This window comes from Gadus chalcogrammus, chromosome 15 (genome assembly GCF_026213295.1).
Source record: "Gadus chalcogrammus isolate NIFS_2021 chromosome 15, NIFS_Gcha_1.0, whole genome shotgun sequence".
Classification (NCBI taxonomy): domain Eukaryota; kingdom Metazoa; phylum Chordata; class Actinopteri; order Gadiformes; family Gadidae; genus Gadus; species Gadus chalcogrammus.
In genome coordinates, this window is record NC_079426.1 from 4167521 (window position 1) to 4190522 (window position 23002).

At 47.5% G+C, this 23002-nt stretch overlaps 2 protein-coding genes across 3 annotated transcripts; one reads left to right on the forward strand and one right to left on the reverse strand.

The window, feature by feature from the left end:
- Positions 1–527: 527 nt before the first annotated feature.
- fbxo11a (F-box protein 11a) lies at positions 528–13391 on the forward strand. 2 transcript variants are annotated; one of them, XR_008904220.1, is made up of 22 exons: positions 528–876; positions 2848–2975; positions 3177–3258; positions 3620–3761; positions 4261–4390; positions 4989–5072; positions 5224–5356; positions 5476–5582; positions 5708–5819; positions 6065–6171; positions 6331–6468; positions 6768–6985; positions 7695–7875; positions 8443–8565; positions 9003–9088; positions 9234–9310; positions 9405–9548; positions 10341–10451; positions 10689–10796; positions 10936–10986; positions 11258–11356; positions 11701–11790. XR_008904220.1 is itself a non-coding variant. In XM_056609008.1 (22 exons), the coding sequence occupies exons 1-22, from the start codon at positions 789–791 to the stop codon at positions 11828–11830; spliced, it is 2637 nt and encodes an 878-aa protein (XP_056464983.1). In that variant the 5' UTR covers positions 528–788; the 3' UTR covers positions 11831–13391. The 2 variants fall into 2 exon arrangements, 1 of the variants encoding a protein (XP_056464983.1); XM_056609008.1 differs by having other exon boundaries at positions 10936–11044; positions 11701–13391.
- On the reverse strand, positions 12546–22280 carry msh6 (mutS homolog 6 (E. coli)). Its single transcript, XM_056609007.1, has 10 exons — positions 21851–22280; positions 21311–21513; positions 20827–21002; positions 18031–20638; positions 16792–17096; positions 16102–16219; positions 15592–15681; positions 15020–15174; positions 14069–14268; positions 12546–13532 (listed from the first exon to the last, which is right to left on the reverse strand). The coding sequence occupies exons 1-10, from the start codon at positions 22111–22113 to the stop codon at positions 13451–13453; spliced, it is 4200 nt and encodes a 1399-aa protein (XP_056464982.1). The 5' UTR covers positions 22114–22280; the 3' UTR covers positions 12546–13450.
- Between the last annotated feature and the right edge of the window lie 722 nt (positions 22281–23002).

Sequence of the window (23002 nt, forward strand, 5' to 3'; positions counted from 1 at the left end):
CATTATCCCATTTAAGTCATTAACCCTAACCAATTAATTCACTTGATTGATAGAATAACATGAATCGTTGCACAATTGCAAATAACATATAATTCCATTTTTATAATCATCCAATTCAAGAATTTTAATTAAATTGGATGAAGGACACCAATGAGTGGTGATAGAGATGTGATACTTTGACAGTTGCGTGTGAAACAGAAGGCTGCACATGTGATGGCCGGCCACACTTTACTTTTACTAGGCTATTAGTAGGCCTATCCATACTTCAATGTGTATCACAAAACACTGACCAAACACAGACTGCTCTGGTTCTGCCACTGCAGTTTGATACATGGAGGAATTGTCACACATTGTATCCAGACACTCCTAGTGACAAAGAAGTCAACCTTTGCATAAGCTATGTAATCACAGGTGTTCCTACTATGTTATCCTACACCCATGGTCTATTCTTTTCCTCATGGTAGGGCAGTCGTCGTTTTATTTTGATCAGTGACGTAACGACGGAAGGCCGTCCCATGTGATGCAGTTGTGGCAAGAGCAGTCCGTTAGCCTCCATGGTCTGTGCTGCTCGTCTTGTTATGGCGCCTCCTGCTATAGCATAACAGCAGCGGCGGAACAGGCGCAGGGGTTAGGAACCGAACCACATATTTGTTTTCCCCTTTTTGGTAACGGAAAAGGTGGCGGACTGCGCAATGTTTAAGAAAAAGGCATATTAGCTAGTGTGCCCCGCTTTGTCTCTGCTGCTGCGAAGGGTTAGACATTTCTTCAAAGATTAATAACCCCCCCAAATGAACTCCGTCAGAGCAAGTAGCAGAAGACCCAGGCGAGTGTCCAGGCCGCGCCCGGTAGAGCCGGAAAGGAATAACCAGGAAAGAGGTAAAGTGGACCCGTATCTTAACCAGCATCCACTCCACATTGCATGTACTAGGCGTCCGTGTCAACGTTTTGGCCCGGGCGTGACATTGTTGCCCTATTTGTTTTGTATCAAACCCCAGACAATAGCAGCCTTACGCGGTAGACGGCTCTCAGGAAACACCGCGGCTTGTGTCTGTACCCAGCGCACAGGCCGCGCTTTGTCTGGCTGGCTCTTCTCACTGCTCCAGCTCCTTATCTTCTCAACTATCGCCCTGCCCGCATTCAGCGCTTGCTTCACCTTCAAGCGTCAGTCTCCCACTTTCCCCAGATATCATTTGTCTTCAAACATGTGTGTCAAATGCGCTGAGGGGGAAACGCCAGCCACATAACGTATGTTTGCTATCCGTATCCGCCGTGCTAACATGCTAATCAGCATACCATATGACGCCAGTCTCCGGCATGGTTGTGGTCCCTTATAAATGTCAACGTTGTACGCGTTTGATGACATGGTCACGGGTTGGTCAATTTTCCTGTACATCAAGAGCAGAATTGCATGTTTTTTTTGCAGAGAGCAGGACGACACGCGTGGAATATACAATGTGTACACCGATCTCCTTAAAAGTAAACAAGCTGAATCGTACGGTGCGGTCCCCCTGGTTTCCACCGAGTCTCCCCCACATCCCCGGCTGAAGGATCGCTAGATCTCATACACATTAAACAGCTGTTCGACCAAACACAGGAATAGCAATCGAAACGCTGCCTATGTGAGTTACCATGTGACGTTAATGCAGCGCAATGTAAACGTTACGACGTGTAAAGACGTGGTCATCAATTAACATAACTTATGTTAATTGTTTCCCAAATTAATGCTGTATACATCATTTTCTCGCTCCAGCGCGTTTTAACCTGAGCTCGAAATATTAATATTGCATCTACCGCCTCATCGTTACAATTATTTTGCCGACGCTTTTGTCCAAAACTACTTTTAATTAGTAGAGGGAATGGCATGTAACGTTAGCTTAGGACCACAGGTGGGAATCTACCTTCATTGTTAATGCACTAGCGGTTTGAGCCATCGAATTGTACAATCATCTCCACTTTTTCGTTTTGGTAGTGATGCAATCCACCATTTCACATTTTATGCAGTATATTCTATGTTATCATGTATGTGCATGGCACGCATGCATGCTCAGCCTAGGGTTCAAAAGGCTCTGCTCATTGTTGTTAAGAGTGTTGCCACAGTGCATTGGGATCTTTGCTGATTGAGCTGGACAAGTCAGGTCTCTGGTGTTTGTAGTGGTTACTGGTCTAGTAGCCTGGGAGTCATGTGCAACCAAAGCAACAAGCACTGTCTGCGTCCCTCACCTGGGGTAACTGCTAGCCGACAGCTCATCCCTTCCTCCTCAAACCTTTACAATAATGGCTAATTCTCAATCAAAAGGTGATTCCTTGTTGCGTTTGTATGGTATTGTAAATATATTTTTTTTGTGTAGGATTTAGGAACATTATGTTTAATTGGAATAGTAAATTTACGTATATTTTGCTGCTTGATGCTGTTTGATTATTGGCCTTTATAGTTCTTTAAATGCTTAAAAGTAGATTTGTCATTTATGGGTAATATTGATAAGGTTCTGTATGTTGAATGATAAAAGCCTGTGTGTGTTCCCATTCTAACATACTTGAGTAACGATGAAACATAAGAGGGAATGAAAATAGCTTGAGTGCATGTGATGAAAAATGAATTTAGACTGTTCAAGTAGGCTGGTCAAGTAGAATTATACAACACTGAAGACGTACGAGTTTTCAAAAACAAGCGTCTGATTGGAGAGATTTCTGAAGTAAGTCTGAAGCTCTGCATCAAAAGCATTGTTCTGCTAAAATTAGAGCTATGCATCCATCAATCTAAACCACGCTTATGAAACAATATTTGCCGCGCATTTGCCGCGTCAGAAATGGTTGTCTTATTGTGTTCATTTTTTATTTATTTTTAAGATGAGGACGTTCCTGCAGATATGGTCGCAGAAGAATCCGGTCCAGGAGCTCAGAACAGTCCCTACCAACTTAGAAGGAAGTCTCTACTACAGAAGAGAACAGTGTGTCCAGCCAAGGCCAACATGGAGGTATGACATCTCAAACCCAACTGACAGGGGTCTTTGGTACATTCAATTGAGTGAACCACACAAAGAAAATCATGCAACCAATCAGTTTTGTTATCGTGAATCATGTTGAAAAACTAGGGTGAACCTATTGTCAATCCTGCAAATAATTAATGTATCAAACAATGCCTTATTTAATCTAGAAACATGCTTCTCCTCATGCAGGGTGCTTCCACATCCACCACTGACAACTTTGGGCATCGAGCAAAGCGCCCCAGAGTCTCGGGAAAGTGTCAAGATTTATCAGGTAATCAGAAAGAAAACAATCCTCTTTTGACGAGAAAAACTTAGAAAAACGAATGCAGTCATACGTGCATAGAATATAGCAACCACGAGGTTACTATATTCATGGTGACCATACTATACTCATGGTTATATAGTTACCATAAGGTTAATATATTATATTTTTCCGGTCCAAAAAAAAAGGATGTTCCACGACAAACCGCCTGTAAGTTAGTTCTCCAACTCGCGCACCTGCGAAGCTCTCGTAAAGCAGGCGCCTCTAACGACGGTGTGTGTGTGTGTGTGTGTGTGTGTGTGTGTGTGTGTGTGTGTGTGTGTGTGTGTGTGTGTGTGTGTGTGTGTGTGTGTGTGTGTGTTCCCCACAGCGCCAGCAGAGCAGTACCTCCAGGAGAAGCTCCCGGACGAGGTGGTGCTGAAGATCTTCTCCTACCTCCTGGAGCAGGACCTTTGTCGCGCTGCATGCGTGTGCAAGCGCTTCAGCGAGCTGGCAAACGACCCAATCATCTGGTGAGACCCTCTGCCCCCCCCCCCGGTCGGCAGTGCTGTTATTATAATCACATCTCCATCAGTTGTTAATGGGCTGTTAATCACCATCAATGCGGATTTCTGTGTGATGGATGACAGATGAGACATCATCGAGTTTGTTAATGTCCCATCGTAAGACATGTTATATTATGAGGGCCATTAGCGATCCTTAGTTGTTTTATGGGAAATGTTGGTAGCGGTCAATTGTGTTGTTGTTTTTGAGGTATAAAAATTGTATGCAAGTAATGTTCCGACTAGTTCTTGAGTTTGTCGACAGAACTAATACAATAATTTAAAATGTGAGGTGCTATTGGTTTAAGTCAAATAAGCATATGAACTCTATAAGCAAAAAGGAAAAGTCTTCCGTTATTCATGCCTAAGGGCTAGAAACGATCCTTTAGGTTTAAAAGTGCAGTTCCAGATTAAATATGTTGCTGCTGTCAATATTCAGAGCCCTAACCCTGTCTATGCTGCATTGCAGGAAGAGGCTCTACATGGAGGTTTTTGAATACACGCGTCCTATGATGCACCCAGAGGCAGGGAAGTTCTTCCAGATCAACCCAGAGGAGTATGAACAACCCAACCCTTGGAAGGAGAGCTTCCAGCAACTGGTAATGAGCCTAGCTTATGCATGCTAATTCCCCACCACTTAAATTCAACTTAATTGCATGGAGGTAGTCCTTCGATTACAGAAGAACCCTTACAACACAAGAGATCGTCTTTGTTTGCTATTGAGTCTTTTATAGTATTATTTATGTGCTGCTGTGTTGAAGGTTAATATTCAGCCTTAAACCATTTTGGGTTCTTAAATGTGGAACATTTGAATCCACTGCTGTAAAGATGTCACATAGATCACAGGAAACTACACTGCCCTTGATAGTAACAGATGGTAGTCATAGCCACTATAAAGCTTTTGCCTGCACTATGAAATATTAGGTTCTTGTATACTCTGCCAAATACAGCACATTGTTAATGAAGACATTGATGCAGTTATTCATTCCCATCCATTCATGGATTTTAATACACTTTAGCCCAGTCACCATTTCGGTTAGTTCATAGCAGTTGTTAAACACTTGACTACTTTTATTAGAGTAAATTTACTACAACTAAAGACGCCCATTACACCCTGTTATCCATCTGTTGCAACAATTTCAATCCAATTCCTTATGGAATGTGCATTATTCACCATATTACCTTTCTCCTTCACAGTACAAGGGAGCGCACGTAAAGCCAGGCTTCGCTGAGCACTTCTACAGCAATCCCGACCGATACAAGGGACGAGAGAGCATGCTCGTAAGTGACCACTTCTTTAGCGGTGTGTGTTCTTTCCCATGTCACCGCGAGTCACCCAGCGAGACTAGCTTCAGCAAATTTTCATTTTAAATATTGCAATTAATCAACGGTGCATCCCTTGTTCCCTAATAATTCCCGGCGTTCCCTTCAGTACTACGACACCATCGAAGACGCCCTGGGCGGCGTGCAGGAGGGCCACTTCGACGGCCTCATCTTCGTCCACTCCGGCGTCTACACGGACGAGTGGATCTACATCGAGTCGCCCATCACAATGGTTGGCGCCGGTACGTGCATCAGAAGAACCCGTCGCCCCCCGTCCCCCCCTCATCAACTCCCCCCTGTGCGTGCTTTCAAAGGGGTCCCTGTGTTCCCTCTGACACCTCCTGCGTCTCTGACTCCACAGCCCCGGGGAAAGTAGCCGACAAAGTGGTCATTGAGAACACCCGCGATTCGACGTTTGTATTCATGGAGGGATCCGAGGACGCGTACGTCGGATACATGACCATACGGGTAACCACGCTTTTTATTTATTAATTTGTTTATTGTTCATGTTACTGAAAAGGTGTTGGTTACGTCCAGTCAAAGAAATGGTTTTGTGATCCTTATCGGTCGACGCGTTTGTCTCTCTGTCGTAGTTCAACCCCGATGATAAGTCTGCCCAGCACCACAACGCACATCACTGCCTGGAGATCACGGTCAACTGCAGCCCCATCATAGACCACTGCATCATTCGCTGCACATGCACAGGTAACGTCTTCACGCACAAACCCGCTGACCTCATGGGGAACGATCCAAAACACTTCCATTTGTCAGAGCTCAGGCCATTTACAAGGCATCTCCTGCGTGAACTAAAAAACGCCTGCTTATCAATCATGCGTCGCAATTTCAAATCTCGACATCTCAAGCATCAAGCCTTCAACGGTGGCTAATGTTGGACTGGGTGTGCAACCTTTCTAGAGGTGATAAAACTAATGTCTCCCTGGCGCTTTCAGTTGGGTCGGCAGTTTGCGTGAGCGGCCAGGGTGCCTTCCCCACCATCAAGCACTGCAACATCAGCGACTGTGAAAACGTGGGCCTGTACATCACTGACCATGCACAGGTAACGACCGTGACCTCACACGACGCAGTTACCCGTCCCCATAATTCAGCCGTGGTATTGGAAGCTGAAGAACACGGGACTGACGGAGAACACGGGATTGAATACGTCTGAAGCCGCGACACGTTACCCGCTGAGTACTCACTGATCCCCCCCCCCCAGGGCATGTACGAGGACAACGAGATCTCCAACAACGCGCTGGCGGGCATCTGGGTGAAGAACCACGGCAACCCCATCATCCGACGGAACCACATCCACCACGGCAGAGACGTGGGGGTGTTCACCTTCGACCACGGCATGGTACGGCTCAAAGTGCTCCCCCTCCTAGCCTGTTAGGCGTAGACTTGAGCCGGACTTGATTGATTATTTGTTGTTTCTACTAAAGCAAATGGAAACTTTCATTCACTCCTTTTGACTTGAACTTCTTTTTAGGACAACAGAGATTCATTATTTTTGTAGGTTTATCTATTATCGGTCCCCTATTAATGTCAAGGAAAATGTTTAATATTTTTTAAATATTAAATATGATTTAGTTTTTTATAATTTTGCACAAAAGCTTTCATGTGATTTGGTACTAAAGCGATGTTTGCGTATCGCAGGGCTACTTCGACAGCTGCAACATCCACAGGAACCGCATCGCGGGCTTCGAGGTGAAGGCGTACGCCAACCCCACGGTGGTGTGCTGCGAGATCCACCACGGCCAGACGGGCGGCATCTACGTCCACGAGAAGGGCCGCGGGCAGTTCATCGACAACAAGATCTATGCAAACAACTTCGCCGGCGTGTGGATCACCTCCAACAGCGATCCCACCATAAGGTTAGTGTGGCTCATCATAACGTTTCCATGTGTTCAATATTACTCTTCTATTGCAGTACTGGGGTTGATTTATTTTACTTAAAGGTTGTATCAGGGATTCTAGGCCGAAACATAAATGATCACATTCATCTGATCTTTCCTCACGACCGTTAGCTGCCCGCCCCGTAAGCAGGCCGTCAAAAAAAAAAACGTCCCTGTAGGCAGCCTGTGCTCTGAGATCTGAGAAATGGTACTATCAACCACTCAACCAAAATAAATCGTATTCCAACCAATCACCGACATGAGGTGGGTGTTGTGGGGTTTTGCGCTGCGTTCATGATAGTTTCTACTGGATGCACGAAACACGGAAGGGGGGGACGAGCTGGCTCTGTTTGTTTGGGATCTCGCTCCAAATACGAACAGAAAAGACATCACCGGACATCGCTGATACACCTTTAATCGACCCAACTTTTATTGATATTCTATTAGGCACCCGTGTCTGCATTAAGGCCTTCTCCCTACACTTTGTTACTCTATTGCTTTTATTCGTATTTATTTTTTATTTATTTTTACCATCGCTGCACACGCATTTAATTTGCAATAACGATCAAGCCAACAAATGATTGTTGGGGCAATGTGAAAGCCCTTTCTTTAAAACCACCTCCACCGCTTTCTGACCTCCTGTCAGAAAGCGTTCCTGTCTGACGTGCGCTCTCCCACCGGCCTGCAGGGGCAACGCCATCTTCAACGGGAACCAGGGCGGAGTCTACATCTTCGGCGACGGCCGGGGCCTCATAGAGAGCAACGACATCTACGGCAACGCGCTGGCAGGCATCCAGATCCGCACCAACAGCTGCCCCATCGTCAGGCACAACAAGATCCACGACGGGCAGCACGGGGGCATCTACGTGGTGAGTGGGGCAGAACTATTTGGGGAAATAATCGAATTGTGATTATTAACACCGATATCGCGATTGAGATTTGGTGTGCGTTCCTTATGTATCTGTATTATTCACTAAACAAGCAATAATTCTATAGCATGACCAACACAACATTGGAAGCAGTCAACATAAAATGCTGTTTCCTTTAGTCCAGGCCTATGTGTGTAGATGAATTGATGCATGAATTGATTATAACGTCTTTATTCAACTATTGAATTGTAAAAGAAAAATAAATACGAATCTCGCTGATCTCCAGTCAGTTACAGTAACAAATCCCCAAAAAACCGCAGCCTTTGCGATTTGCAAATCGTGTTCTATTACATTGCGACGTTGGTTTGGATTAGATGAATCGTTCCGTCCTAGTGGGGAGTGTCATCCACACACCCTCATGCACACGGGCGACCGCCGGCATAGGATCGAACGGTCGGCTCGATGACCGAAAATGCAAATTGTGTGCGGTAGTCCGAGGCGTATCATGTTCACGGCGGCCCGCTGACTCTGTACCCGCCCCTGTGTGGTCTGTTTCCCCCCCCGCAGCATGAAAAGGGCCAGGGGGTGATCGAGGAGAACGAGGTATACAGTAACACGCTGGCAGGGGTCTGGGTGACGACCGGCAGCACGCCAGTACTGAGGAGAAACAGGATACACAGCGGCAAGCAGGTAAGGGTGGCGCCTATAGGGACGACGCGCTCATCCACGGCGCAGACCTGACCGCACTGGGTTCAGCGCTCCTTTTGTGAGGCGAAAACATTAAAGGGGACGTATTATACCACCAGGTGTGAGTGTGATTAGCCTTACAAGCCATTTCAAAGACCTGCTGGAGATAGATCAGTCTACCAGCCTACCCAGTGGACTGAAGTAAACGTTGCTCATCTATACAGCACTGATCTAGGTGGACACGCCCACTACTGATGTCACATGGGGCCGATTTTCGAAAACGGCTTGTAAGGCTAATCACACTCGCACCTGGTGGTATAATATGTCCCCTTTAAGGCGACAGTGCAGTGTTTATGTCTGTGTTAAAACGACACTCTTTTATTATGGGCAGCATCAGGGGCACTGAGGGGAACTGACCAGCGTTGTGGTTGTGTTAACAGGTCGGGGTCTACTTCTACGACAACGGTCACGGTGTGCTGGAGGATAACGACATCTACAACCACATGTACTCTGGAGTACAGATTAGGTGGGTCAATTGTCCTCCTGATGGGCCTGTGGGTTAGAAACTTGGAGGGCCAATTTGTGCGGCACACAGATTTCCTTTGAAAATATCAACCTCCTGTTGATTTACGTCAATTGTACATATTGACGATTTCTATTCCTTTGAACAGAACTGGCAGTAATCCCAAAATCCGACGGAACAAGATCTGGGGCGGTCAAAACGGAGGCATTTTGGTTTACAACTCTGGTGAGAAAACCTTCCGTATCATCTCGGTTTATCTTCAGTCGCCATATACCTGCAACAAGAACGATGGATAACCAGAGCCGTTTGTGCACTCAAGGCTTGGGCTTCATTGAGGACAACGAGATCTTCGACAACGCCATGGCCGGAGTGTGGATCAAGACGGACAGCAACCCCACGCTGCGCAGGAACAAGATCCACGATGGGAGGGACGGAGGGATCTGTATCTTCAATGGAGGACGAGGTGCTTCAAATCTGTTCATAAAAAAATAATAATGTATGATGTGTGTATCCCAAAGACCCGGTCTCATACGAGGGGTGATCTTGAATCGTTGGCAATTCAAATCCTCAATAGAAAGACATTGACTCTACATCATTTTTAACGGTCGAATTGTCTGTTGGGGAAATGGTGGGAGTGTAACAGCGAGATATTTGATTGGGGGCATAGGGGTGCTACAGGAGTGATACAACAGCCTTGCTTGGCTTCTAGAAGAGGAAAGCCTAAAAGTATTACCATGTTTATTTTGTGACGGTGGGGGATTGATCATTTCAGTCTTCATTTCGAACCCATAAAAGATGATCCGAAAAAAGTCAATAGCAGCTCTCATATCATACCACTCGCGTTAGTGGAAATGATTTCCTCTGTCGGTAACTGAGTGTATTTTCGCTGTTCTGAATGGTTCCCTGTGAACGGTACATTCACATGTATTTTCAATTTGTGAGCAGTCAAACGCTTCTGCAATCTCTTTATCGCTTCAGGTTTTGTCATGATCGGATGTGAATACCTTACTTCATCAGACCGGACAGAACTCTATTATAGAATATTTTGACTAATATGTTTTGAAATGTAAACTGTCGTTGCATAGCGTTTTTTCCACCACAGCAACACATTAGTTTCTAAAGAATAAAACCCACCACCCACAACGAGATCAATTGCCAGATGTTGTTCTGCTTCTCTGAACAAAGTCGGTCTGTGGTGAAAGAAAAAAAAAAAAAAGCGCGCAAATCAACCGTTTCATCTGTTTCCTCTTCTCAGGGTTGCTAGAAGAAAACGACATCTTCCGAAACGCCCAGGCGGGCGTTCTCATTAGCACCAACAGCCACCCCATACTGCGGAAAAACCGAATATTCGACGGCTTCGCTGCAGGTGGGTAGCTCGCGCACACGGATCTGGCGTCTCCTTAGCATGAGGCTAACTTGTTATTTCAGTCTAATAGCCATGCTTTGTTACAGCCTCGCTAATGTGGCGCCGTTATAAAACAAACGAACGGGCCTAATGAGGCTAATCAGTCTCTCTTTCTCTCTCCCCTGAAACCTGTAAAAACACGTATACATGCCAGAGAGAGATTGGAGAGCAACTCGGAACATGTTATCTTCTCCGCAGGTATCGAGATCACAAACCACGCCACGGCCACTCTAGAGGCAAACCAGATCTTCAACAACCGCTTCGGAGGGCTCTTCCTGGCCTCTGGCGTCAACGTGACGATGAAAGGTACGGCCGGGGTCCGCCATACAAGACCACCGTCATGACGCACTCCTAAAAGGGCCTCGTTCACACCAAAAGGTTCAAGTTCAAACGGATCCAGGAATGAATCTTAACGCGCGGTTTCCCCTTCTGTTCCTCTCTGCAGATAACAAAATAATGAACAATCAGGATGCCATTGAAAAGGCTGTAAGCAGAGGTCAGTGCCTGTACAAGATTTCAAGTTACACCAGCTACCCAATGCACGATTTTTACAGGTAACTCTTCCTGTTCTAGCTTACCGTTGATAGCTTACCGTTGATAGCTTACCGTTGATAGATTACAGTTGATAGTTTACAGTTGATAGTTTACCGTTGATAGTTTACCGTTGATAGTCGCGTTGTTTGAAGTGTTTTTTCGTGTGAGCCTCTTGCTCTGGCCCCAGTGTTGGGTCTGCGTCACTAACGCTGTGGTCCTCTGGCTCCCGACAGGTGCCACACCTGTAACACCACAGACCGCAACGCCATCTGCGTGAACTGCATCAAAAAGTGTCACCAGGGACACGACGTGGAGTTCATCCGACATGACCGGTGAGTCCCTGGAGACCCTTTGAATCCTGCATGAAAGAACTTTTTATTGGTGGGGCACTGGATAGCGTAGCGGCCGGGACGTGTGTTCCCCCTCCAAAACGTACCGGGTTCGATCCCCAGTGTGTTACCCTTAGCCACCATTAAGAGGCCTACCTGTTTCTGTCTTTGTGACATATATCTATCTATTATTCATTATTATACTTAGATTAAAGCAAATTTAATATCAAGCTAAACCCAATCCCACTAAAGTAGTATATAATGTACAATTATACTTCTCAAAGAAATTGTGTAATGGAGAGCTTTGCTGCAGTGCATGATGGGAAAACTGTTCCGTCCTCACGCAGGTTCTTCTGTGACTGCGGCGCCGGGACACTGTCGAACCCGTGCACGCTCGCCGGAGAGCCCACGCACGACACGGACACGCTGTACGACTCTGCCCCCCCGATCGAGTCGAACACCCTGCAGCACAACTGAGACTTGAGAGCCACCGCGCACACAAACACACACACACACACACACACACAGCACCGCCACCTTCCTGGCTCCGTCAGACTCCAAGATGGAGGCAGGCCAGCCTGTACAGGGGGACAAGGCCGAAACCCGGGCTCCAAGTCCACAGATTCACTTCCGAGGAGGACGTGACGCAAGAGATACGCAACTTTATATGCAGGAGTGGGACAGGAAGGGGATAAGGTTCCCCCATTGGACGCCTCGATTCTTCTTATTTTATTTTTTACAATTTATCGACCGAGGACTCAGGATTTGGGCGGGGGAGGGAATGGGGGGAGGGGGGCGGGGAGAGAGAGAGAGAGAGAGATGCCAAGGAAGAGCCAGCAAAGCACGTCTGTCTGTCTGAGCGACAGCAAGTCACGTATATACAAGAATCCTCATGGACAGCGGCGCTGACTCAAGCGGTCCCCATGGCAACAATACTTCCATCACCGGGCAACCGTCGAGCTTGTATGCACGTCCGGAAAAAAGAAAACAAAAAGGACACAGCACTTCAGCGATAAAAAAAAAAAAAGATTTAATTTTTAATGCTTTTTGTGTAGTTTTGTATTTCATGCAAAAATCGTACTGTACTTGAATGTCTTTATTTTATTCAACGTGGTTTTATTTTTTTATTTTTCTCACCCAGCAATCGCTTCCCCCCCCCCCCCCCCCCCCCCACACACACTTCCGCTGTAAATGTACTCCCGTCGCAGTATCTTAACTTCTTTCTGTGAAAGAGAACACGAGGAAACACTAAACATTTCCTCCAGCAATGTTGGCTTATTTACATTTATCATTCAAGAAAAAGAAAAAAAACTTTTTTAATTTCACAAGACTTGTTAAAAGCCCAGTCTCCCATGTATAGCTTATGTGTCGTTTTTAGTATCCTTGACCTGAACTTTTACTGTCTTCTTATGGTGTTTGTTGGTGAGATTCTCTAGATTTCCTCTACTGTGGCTGTCGGCAGTCCTGATGGGAATGCCACACGATGTTTTTATACAGTCATGACGTATTCATGTATACCGTGTCCATTTTACAGCTCCACTGTCTTGCACAATTTGTACCTGTTGTAAACTTATTTTTTTTTGTAATACTATATGGTATATCCAACTCAAATGGCCTAATAAACCTACACCATTTTTACTTGGGTGGAAATTCTTGGTCAATTTGAAAAATGTCCGTAGGGGATTTTAAGATGTGATGAGCTTTAAGTCTTGTTAGCAGCCGTTTTATAAGAAACGTAAGATAAACGTGGCTTCTCCAACATTGCTGGAGGATAAGAAACTTACTCAAATTAAGCTGAGACAAGTATCTATACAGTGGTATGTTTTATTCCCCCTCCCCTCCAACTGTATTGGTTTTCATACAACCTAAATTGTATGCATGTATCAAAACATCTAGACTTAATATATTGTGAAGTATTCAATAACCATTATGTAGGGCGGCGATAGTCTGAAATTAAAGGGTTCAATTTCCTACATAAGAAATTGTCTTGTTTTTTTAAATAAACTTTATTAGATCATTACAGTAGTGGATTTATTTGTGTTGTCTTCAAAGTAACAAAACAGTGGAACAAGTAGAAAGGAACCGGAACAAACGGGTTCAGACACTGCTGATCGTTTGAACCAGCGAAACAAAGTGAGCTTTTCCCAGAGTGGCATCTTCAGCAAATTTGCAGAGCTTCCTGTGAAGTGGGGAGACAAAAACACAGGGTCAGTAATAAAATCTTCCTCGGCAATAAATTATGTCACATGATGAATCACCTTACGGTTCAAAACTAGGGCTGGGTATTGCCAGGTACCTCACAATTCAATTCTTTAGGTCTTCATTTGATTCAATATTGATCAAATAGCTTTGATATCGTTTCAATAATACGTGCAGATAACAAAAATTCCTAAATATTATGTAGAATTAACCATTTCATTGTGCTTTAACTAGTAAAAAGGGAATACACCATTGTCTAGTATTGTTCCTGAGCTAAACTTGCAGCATTAAAGTAATAATCATAACGTGGACAAATGTAAAAGGGCATGTACATTTAGGCATACTCGCTTCTAGATTACAATGACTGAGTATGCGTTGTTTTTTATTTTTTTAATGGAAATAATCGATTTCAAAATATTCTGAATCGAGAAAAAATAAATGGCAGAGCATTGATGAATCGATATGTTTACCCAGCCCTGTTCAACACTGTCGTTGGTTTAACAACGTATGCCGTACCTGAAGATCCTGAGGCTCATGGTACTCTTCTCAAACTCCCTGGCCTTCTGGTGCCCGGCCTGGATCACGTCTTCGGGCAGGTTGGCCAGGCGGGCTGCGTTGAAGCCGTAGCTCTTCGGACAGGCCCCAGCGATGAACTTGTAGAGGAAGGTGATGGTTTCCTGGCTGGGATCCTCACATTCATTCTCCACCATGCAGGCCTGGAGGAGACAGACGGCTTCTTCATACTTGGCAGATTTAAGGCCGCCTATTTGCATTTTTAAATATGGGGGGGGGGGGCGCAAACGCTGCCAGAATTTGGCGACCGTCTGCCATTTATCACTTGTGATCTACTGCTGACTTCCTAAGTGGTTGTCATAATGTTTGACATTCATTATTTAAACTGCTGATTTTAAATCAGCAGAGGGAAAAAAGCCGGGTTAGAAAATTGGTTTGAAAGTCATTTCTGTTATATTGGATGAAACATTAAATGTATTCTGTGGTCTTGCATTGAAATCCAAATTATATCCACAGTCACCTACCACACCACATGACAGGACAGTTAAGTGGCGATATCTTTTCTGAAAAATGTACTTATTGTAAGTCGCTTTGGATAAAAGCGTCTGCTAAATGCCCTAAATGTAAATTCACAATTCACTGCACTTCCTCTGCAGGCAAGGCAGGCCTTACTCCCTAGTGATCGACCATCATATATTTTTTATTTTTCCCAGCATGATTTACAGAGAGTTCAATAAATGTTATTTTTAAATTGAGACTTGTAAAATGTGTTATCATCATTGTGTAATTTGTATGATGTAAATTGAGGGAGCAAAAGCAGTATCGCCTCCAAATATCGCCTCAAGAAAAATCGGTATCGGCGTATCGGTCGTCGGCAAAGGCTGATGAAGAAAAAAAATTAAAACCGGTATCGCCCCTAAAAAGAATCCATACGGGTCGACCCCCGTTACTCACCATGTGGCCCAGCCGCACCGCTGGGTTGTGGGCGTAGTCCTCCACCAGAGAGTGGTAGTGGGTGGAGAAGAGGGTGCGGCAGCCCACCTTCTCCGCCAGCTCCTTCACCACGGCGCTGGCGATGGCGGTGCCGTCATAGGTGGCTGTGCCCCTGCCTGCAAAGACGTTCACAGAAAAAACGCTTACAAGTCTTGTTCCCAAGTCGGGGGGGACATGGGAAGGTAATGTGATACAAGGGATTCTGAAATTGCAGGGGGTAGAATTTGATTTTGAGAAGAATTTGATTATGCGCCATGTATAGCTTTCCAAGATGGGTGAGCCAAGATGAGCTCTATATTAAAATGGCACCGTGAAACGTGACCGCACAATATGTGATTTATAATGGGAAGTATATGAAAAACGTATTCGAGTCCTCCTACGTTGTAAGAACACAGATCTACGGTTGGATTGCTCAGAGGTTTCATCAATCTTTTCAAGGACTTCAAGTTTCAGGAATCAACAATAGCAAGATTTTATTAACGATACTCCTATAATTTCCGTGCTTAATTCTCGCCGTTGCTCCACAGCCTTACCCAGTTCATCGAGGAGCACTAGGGAGTGTTGGGTGGCGTGGTGCAGGATACTGGCCGTCTCACTCAGCTCCACGAAGAACGTACTCTCCCCTGGAGGCAAAACGACAAAGGACAAAACACATTGAGGTTGAGGTTCCGATAGATAGGTAGGTAAATCATCTTTATTGTCATTGTACAAGACTACAACATTTTGTTAGAGCAATCCTCCAGCTGCACAGTTATATAGATGCATGAAATATAAATATATAATATAAAAAAAAACAATGTCAACAATTTAAAGATAGAATGTTTTTCGAAAACATGTCCTTAAGTGTCGGTAGTGCAACGTATGTATGAGATGGGGAGTATCAGTGTTGGAGGGGGGGGTAGAGTTCGGCAGTGTCACAGCTCCAGGGTAGAAGCTGTTTTGCAGTCTTGTCGTGCGGGCGCTAGGTGTCCTAACCGCGGAGGTGTTAAGAGGACCAGTCCCTTTGGCAGGAGCGGGAGAGACGGCGGGGGTTTGTGTTTTACCGGCCATGATGCGATCCGAGGCGCCCAGGCGGGTGAAGACCCGGTCCACGGGGGTGAACTGCAGGCTGTCGGCGGGCACGTAGCAGCCCAGCTGGGCCAGGATCAGCACCAGGCCACACTGAGACACAGGACATGCACATTAGGAACACAGCGATTCAGGACGGCTGGCTCACGAGAAAGGCCCCCCTTTCCCTAAAACATCTGCACCACGCTTATATTTAGCAGTACTTCAAATACCTTCAAGTACTTAAAATACTATTAAGTACTGCACTTAGCATTGTGTAGCATCTTATCCTAGCCATCTTGTTGTATACAGGGAATTGGTTAACAACAACAATCTAGTGCATGGCACTTTGTTCTATCAACTTCCTTACTGTAGCGACTGTAGCGATATGTCGTTTCTCTTTCGTCCGACAAATGTACTTAATGTCAGTCGCTTTGGATAAAAGTGTGATAAATGCCCTGACTGAAAATGTAAAGCATCATTGCTCGTTGTGAGAAAATAGAAAGTATTCAGTGGTTACAAGGGACACACCAATGTGACATTTGTCAGTCGATAATGACTCACGGTCTCTTCAGGGGATGAGTCACTTTTTATATCATTTTTATGTAATGGCAGAAATGAAATAACGCCCGGAGGTGGATACACCACCGCCTCCCTCCGGTCTCTGCCCGGCAACCAGCCCACACCTGTCTCATGAGGGTGGACTTGCCGCCCATGTTGGGCCCCGTGACGAGGACACAGGGGGCATGGCCGGCCGCCCCTCCCTCCTCCTTCTCCTCATCCTCCTCTTCCTCCCCGGGGCAGTTGATGTAGATGTCGTTGGGGATGAAGTCGTCTCCGAAGAAGGTCTTGGTGACGCAGGGATGGCGCGAGCCCCGCAGGTCCAGGAAGGGAGCCGAGCGCTCTGCGGCCCCCTCCGGGAGCACCAACCTGGGCCGGCACATGGGCCCGTCGCCCCCCTGGCTGTAGCGCATCAGGCTGAGCAGCACGTCTGGGGGGAGGCCATACGAAGGGGAGTTAAAACCAGAGCATGGGCCGCCGTTATTACACCAGGGCTGGGCGATTCATCCACTTTTGCATCAAACGAGCACAAAACTAATATAATCCAATTTTCTACATGTAATTATTTTTTTGAGAACAGCTGGATACATATCTGTACATTATTTTAGATTTGAACATTTTCTTTTTGACCATTTTGTGTTTTTTTTTTAAAGGCGAAATTTCAGAGTTCTCAGTTACAAAGTGTTTTCAAGAGAGACATGCTGAACAAATACATCATGTTTTCAAACTCAAAAATAATCGTTTGGCTAATCGTGATCTCAATATTGACCAAAATAATCATGGCAGCCCTATATTACACTCATAAAAACAATGGGAAGTACACGTTTACATGGGCTGAGTACTTGTAGCCCGTCCCCCAAGTTTTTAATCACCATCCGTTATCGGGTGTATCCAGGCTTTTAGCGGCAGAGTGCTGCTGTAAATAGAACAGCAATGTGTGTTTGAGAAATGGTCTGTTGATAAGAAATCCCATTATGAGACACATTATGCCTCCACTGTAGAGCTCCATCATTTACAATGTAATCATCTCTGTGAGACTAGTCATTACTGTAAAACACTATCTGACTGAAACGTAGGGCTTAATGGGCTCAACGGCTAGCCACCAAGCGATTCCCAGTCTCTGGATAGTTATTTAAAGAGATGCATTATTTTAACATATTTTACACACACACACACACACACACACACACACACACACACACACACACACACACACACACACACACACACACACACACACACACACACACACACACACACACACACACACACACACACACACACACACACACACACTATTGTTTCTATTTTTAAGCCACGTTCCGAGAGCCGAAAATAATAATAGAGAAACAACACGTCCGTACCTAGCACCGCCATGCACTCCACGCCCGTCTGCCAGTCTCTGTAGTTCTTATCAAAGTTGTAGAAGAGCCTCCGCATGCAGTCCTTGAGCGCGGCGTCCCTCTTCTCCTCGTAGCCCTGCAGCTCGGCGAACAGGGCCTCCGACTCCTTGGTCACGTAGCGTTTCCAGCCCTTCTTGGTGGACTTCACATCGTACTCCTCGGGGATGCTCCTCGCAGACATGCTCTCGGGCACCTCCATCTGGTAGCGGTTGCGGCCTGTGCCCCAGAAGGTCATGCTCTTGCAGCCCAGCCGCTTCTTCTGCCGGTCCAGGTAGTCCTGAAGCTCTCTCTCGCAGGTCTTGATCTCGCCGAGCGCCTGGTCGAACTCGGGGTCGAAGCCCGCCTTGGGGGTGATGACGCCGGTCGTCCGGGCCTTCTGGTGGTCGAAGGCCGTCTCCCACCGCCGAAGCTCCCCGGAGAGGTCGGGGAACAGGCCCTCCTCCGCCCCGCTGCCGGCCTTCAGGTTCACCACCTGGCGGAGCAGCGCCGACCGAAACTCCCCGGAGACCTTGGCGAAGCCGGAGATGATCTCCTGCATGGTTTTGAAGCCCTCCAGGGCCGAGAGGAAGTCGGCTATCTTGCGCTTGCTGTAGGTGACCTCCTCGTAGAGCACGGCCCGGCTGTCGGGGTGGTCCTGGCCCTTGAGCGGCGTGCCGATGCTGTGGATCTTGCTGAGGAGGCGCTCCAGGTCGGGCAGCTTCTTCAGCAGCTCCGAGGCCTCCGAGGCTTCGCCCCGGGCTCCCATCAGGTCCTCCAGGGCGTCCAGCCGGGCCTCGATGGAGGTAGGGTTGCAGAGCGGCGCGCAGAGCCACTGCTTGAGGAGCCTCTTCCCGAACGGCGTGGAGCAGGTGTCCAGGCGCTCCAACAGGGTGCCCTCCGTTCCCCCCGTGCCGTTCTGGAGGATCTCCAGGTTGGCCAGGGTCACCCCGTCCAGCACCACGCGCTGACGCGTCTGGGAGAAGAAGCTGGAGGCGGAGCCGGCGGCATTCTCCATCTCGACGTCCACGGGGACGTACTCCTCGAAGTTGGCCATGGAGAGCAGCTCGTGGTCGACGAAGCACTTCTTCAGGTAGAACACGCATCCGCCCAGGGCGGAGAGGGCCAGCTCGTAGCCCTCCTTGGGGGTGAGGCCCAGCGAGTCGCTCTCGGAGGTCATGCTCTTCAGGACGCTCGGTAAAACGCTGCCGCCGGCCTCCTGGTCCTTCCCGACGCTCTCGTTGAAGTAGTCCTCTTCCGCCAGGGTCTTGAGGGTCTTCTGCGCGTCCCAGAACTGCGTGTTGGCCGTGAGCGCCTCCTGCATGGCCGAGGCCAGCGACGACTTGAGGATTTTGCGGGTCTCCAGCGACGGGTTCCCCCGCTCGAAGAGCACCTGCGCGGGGGCAAAGTGTGCCACCAGGGTGCGCAGCCGGGAGCAGTGGCGGTCGTCCTGGAACTGCCCCACGTGGAAGAAGCCCACGGAGGTGTCCACGAAGCTCACACCGTAGGTGCGGGCCGAGCCGGAGCTCTCCGGCTCCGCCCGCTCCTTCAGGCTCAGCAGGTACTTGCTCTGGCACTCGGACGGCGCCCCGTCCAGCACGCTGTACGTCTGGGTGCCCCGCGTGATGATCCGGCACACCTCGCGCCTCACCACGCGGTCGAACTTGGTGGGGCGCGCCATGGTCTTGCAGCGGGCCTCCATCATGTCCGGCGTCTCCGTCTGCTCCACCCGCGCCACCTTGTAGCCCTTCTGGACGAGCGCGTCCGAGAAGCGGCCGAAGCCGATCTCGGGGAAGCCCGAGTGGGCCCAGGTGCCCTTCATGAAGGTGAGGTTCACCTCGTTGACGCCGATCACGGCGTCCATGTGGTACAGCTCGTAGAACTTGCCCACCTTGTAGAAGAGCACCGCGTCGAACATGTCCGCCTTCAGCTGCCACCAGCGCCGGATCCCGGGCGTGCACTTGTTCAGGAAGTCGTCGGGCACGTAGAGGGTGGTGGGGTCGTAGTCGTTGTCCGCTTGGCGGCGGCGGCGGCTGTCTTTGCGTTTGCCGTCCTGCAGCCACTCCAGCTTCTCGTGGTCCCAGGTGGTCGCCCCGCCGCCGCCGCCGGCCGTGCCGTTGGCCTGGCCCTCGCCGTTGTCTGCCGCAGAGAAGGCGGACAGTCGTGACTTGGTGTCTGCGGCGGATACCGGCGGGCGTTTCGGGGTTATCGCTGGTGCAGCGGCGGCCGGCTTTGGTTTTGGCTTGGAGGCTTTCTCGTCGGGACGTTTGCGCTTCACAGGTTTAATCGGGCTGTCCACTTCTGAGATTTCGCTCTCCTCGACCTCCTCCTCCTCTTCCTCTGAACTGCTCACCGCCTCCTGCACCTCTTCTTCTTCTTCATCTTCATCCTCGCTGCTGGCCGCAGCTTTTTTGGGGTTGAACTCCTCGTCCGAGCCGTCGGTGTCGGAGGCCACGATGATGCGCCGCCGCTTGGGTTTACTGCCCTGGTCCACCGTGGATCTGGAGGAACGGCGACTGGGCTTGGAGGACTTCTCCTCTTCCTCCATCTCTTCGTCACTCGCCTCTTCATCAGAAAGCGTTGACTTATCAAGCTTAAAGCACAAGTAAGGACGGACGAATAAAAATCTCATAACATACCGAGGTCTTTCATAACGTAACAATACTCTACTTTATCAATCCCAGGCGTCGTCCTTAGGACTAAACACAACAAACCCAAAGGTGTTCTGGGAATAAAAGACAACAAAAACATCAGACGATGGCAATAGTCCTTTTAACCCACCTCCATGTCTTCCTCCTCTTCCTCTTCCTCGTCAGATGGGTCCATGGAGAGAGGCATCTGCAGCCTTTTCTCTGGACTGTCAAACATGACTTTGTCCGCTAGCTCCATGGCACGCCGGATCTCAGGCCTCCCACTGAAGAAAGTGCCACCGCTTTTAGCATCACTGCTGTCGGAGCCTGCAACAGAAGATAGGCATTTAATACCTTTCAGTATTTTACAGCCTTGGCATAAGTATTAACCACAAGTGCCACGGTGTGGGGCAAGTTTCATGTACAACCTTGTACTTATCAATACCAACTTAGAAAATAGTATCAAACATTTCCAGTAATAAACAAGGAAAAAAAAAACTAGAACCGAGCTTTAATAATGGGTTCATTCACACTTTGAATCAAATAAGTCATAATACATCAAAATAAATAAACGAAATATCTACTAATAATAACACTGACAGCATACGTATGAAGTTCAACCGACTCCATCTTACCTAGGTATTCTCGTACATACTTGGCGCTGACCCAGCCCCTTGTAGGAGGCTCGTCAAAGAAATGGACATGGATGCGTTGGTTCCGCCCACGACCCCTCATCTGCAGTCCACTTAGGGGCTGGGGGACGACCATGCACGGCCACCACGGGTGCCCCTCCAGCTTAGCCCAGACCAGGGAGCCAGCGTTGAACGGGCATGGAGCGCTGGGCACACAAGTGTACATTGTGTAAATGCGTCGTCATAGCAAGGACGTAGCTAACTTATATAGCTCCATCGCTCTCCATACAATAGGAACCATGTACTTTAGCACAGCACGATGTAGTTACGTTGGCTAACTGTTACAGAAAGTTAAAAAAGTTCAATCGAGTAATAATTTGATCCTTTAAACAACCTCTCTAACATCTCTTAGCACGCAAATCAGAGAGTCAACATCTTGACATGTCTGCTGCAGTTCAAAGACATTTAGTTAGAAATGATCGTGCACATTGTGCACAAAGTGTACAATGTGCACGATGCCAGGAGGACCGTGTCAACACGTACCTTTCCTTGGCCGCAGGCGCTTTATCCCCAAACAGCTTACCGAATCCTCCATTCGAGGTCTTTGAGTGAGACTTTGGTTTGGGTTTCGTATGTTTGACGGGCTTATTCGGTGTAGCTAGCTTAGCCTGCTCTTTCGGGGAAGAGTTCGACTTCAGGCCGGAGGACGGGACGTCTGCCTCGGTCGGAGAAGGACTGAGCTTAGGCTTGGAGACAGGCGGTGGAGACTTGGTGAAGAAGTTGAACAGGGAACTTTGCTTGGCCATTTGTTACGTGGCTTTTGGCACCCTTGCAAAGAAAAATTGGAAAAAAATATTGTTTGCCGTATTTACTTTCCTGTTATCCCTTAGCAGGCCTGCTTCTTCGAGGTGCTCTTCGCGGGAAAACAGAGCATGGCTGGTCTGTGGGCGGTGAAAACACACGTTATCCAATCAGAAGCGAATACAAAGGAGTCACGTGGGCCTGTTTGAGCGCCCTGTACGCATGTGTCACATGACAATGTTCCTACTGTCAAAAACACAACAGAATAAAAAATACTGAACAAAACTGCCCAAATTAATGTCAAAATTTTTTTCGTTTATACATGCCTTGCTTACTATACAGACATCCCGGTTCGATGGAGAGGAACGAAAGCCCTTAGCGATAATATGCGCTGATAAACATACACCAGCAGAGTGCAGTATGAGAGCGATAATCTCCACAGGAGGTGCTATGTTTCCTATGGTTTTACTGTAGCGGTTTGTATGATGGTATCTTTTGCGATTGCAATTTCCATAGTTATTACCAATGTATTGCAAACAGGGCTAAACTCTATTAGGGTAAAAAAAAAAAATGCTTAAATTGGATTCATAACGGAGTAGCAATAGATACAAGCACTTCGTCCTATGCATGCAGGCCGTAGAGGACGAGCAGGATTGCATTGGGCTGCTCAGGACCTTGATTAAGGGGGAGGAGTGTTGGCCCAGGATCGTGGACTACATCCAAATACAATCCTATTAATAACTGTAAATACATTTCCACTTCATAACCCCAGTGACTGATATGATATCACCGACTCACTGGCCTGCAGCTAGAGCTGCAATAGGACGATGCTGAAGTTGAATGATCAGTGAACATCTACTTAATGTGATGTATTATCAGGTACGCTCTGTGAGT

What these genes read in the sequence shown, in the direction of transcription:
- fbxo11a (XM_056609008.1), top strand. Translation starts at nt 789, where the DNA reads ATGAACTCCGTCAGAGCAAGTAGCAGAAGACCCAGGCGAGTGTCCAGG. An exon ending in AGGGACGAGAGAGCATGCTC is followed by an intron (nt 5,073 to 5,223) that starts GTAAGTGACCAC and finishes CGTTCCCTTCAG; the next exon opens with TACTACGACACCATCGAAGA. An exon ending in GGATACACAGCGGCAAGCAG is followed by an intron (nt 8,566 to 9,002) that starts GTAAGGGTGGCG and finishes TTGTGTTAACAG; the next exon opens with GTCGGGGTCTACTTCTACGA.
- msh6 (XM_056609007.1), bottom strand. Translation starts at nt 22,113, where the DNA reads ATGGCCAAGCAAAGTTCCCTGTTCAACTTCTTCACCAAGTCTCCACCG. An exon ending in AAGAGGAGGAAGACATGGAG is followed by an intron (nt 20,639 to 20,826) that starts GTGGGTTAAAAG and finishes TTGTGCTTTAAG; the next exon opens with CTTGATAAGTCAACGCTTTC. An exon ending in AGTGCTCCTCGATGAACTGG is followed by an intron (nt 15,175 to 15,591) that starts GTAAGGCTGTGG and finishes ACGTCTTTGCAG; the next exon opens with GCAGGGGCACAGCCACCTAT.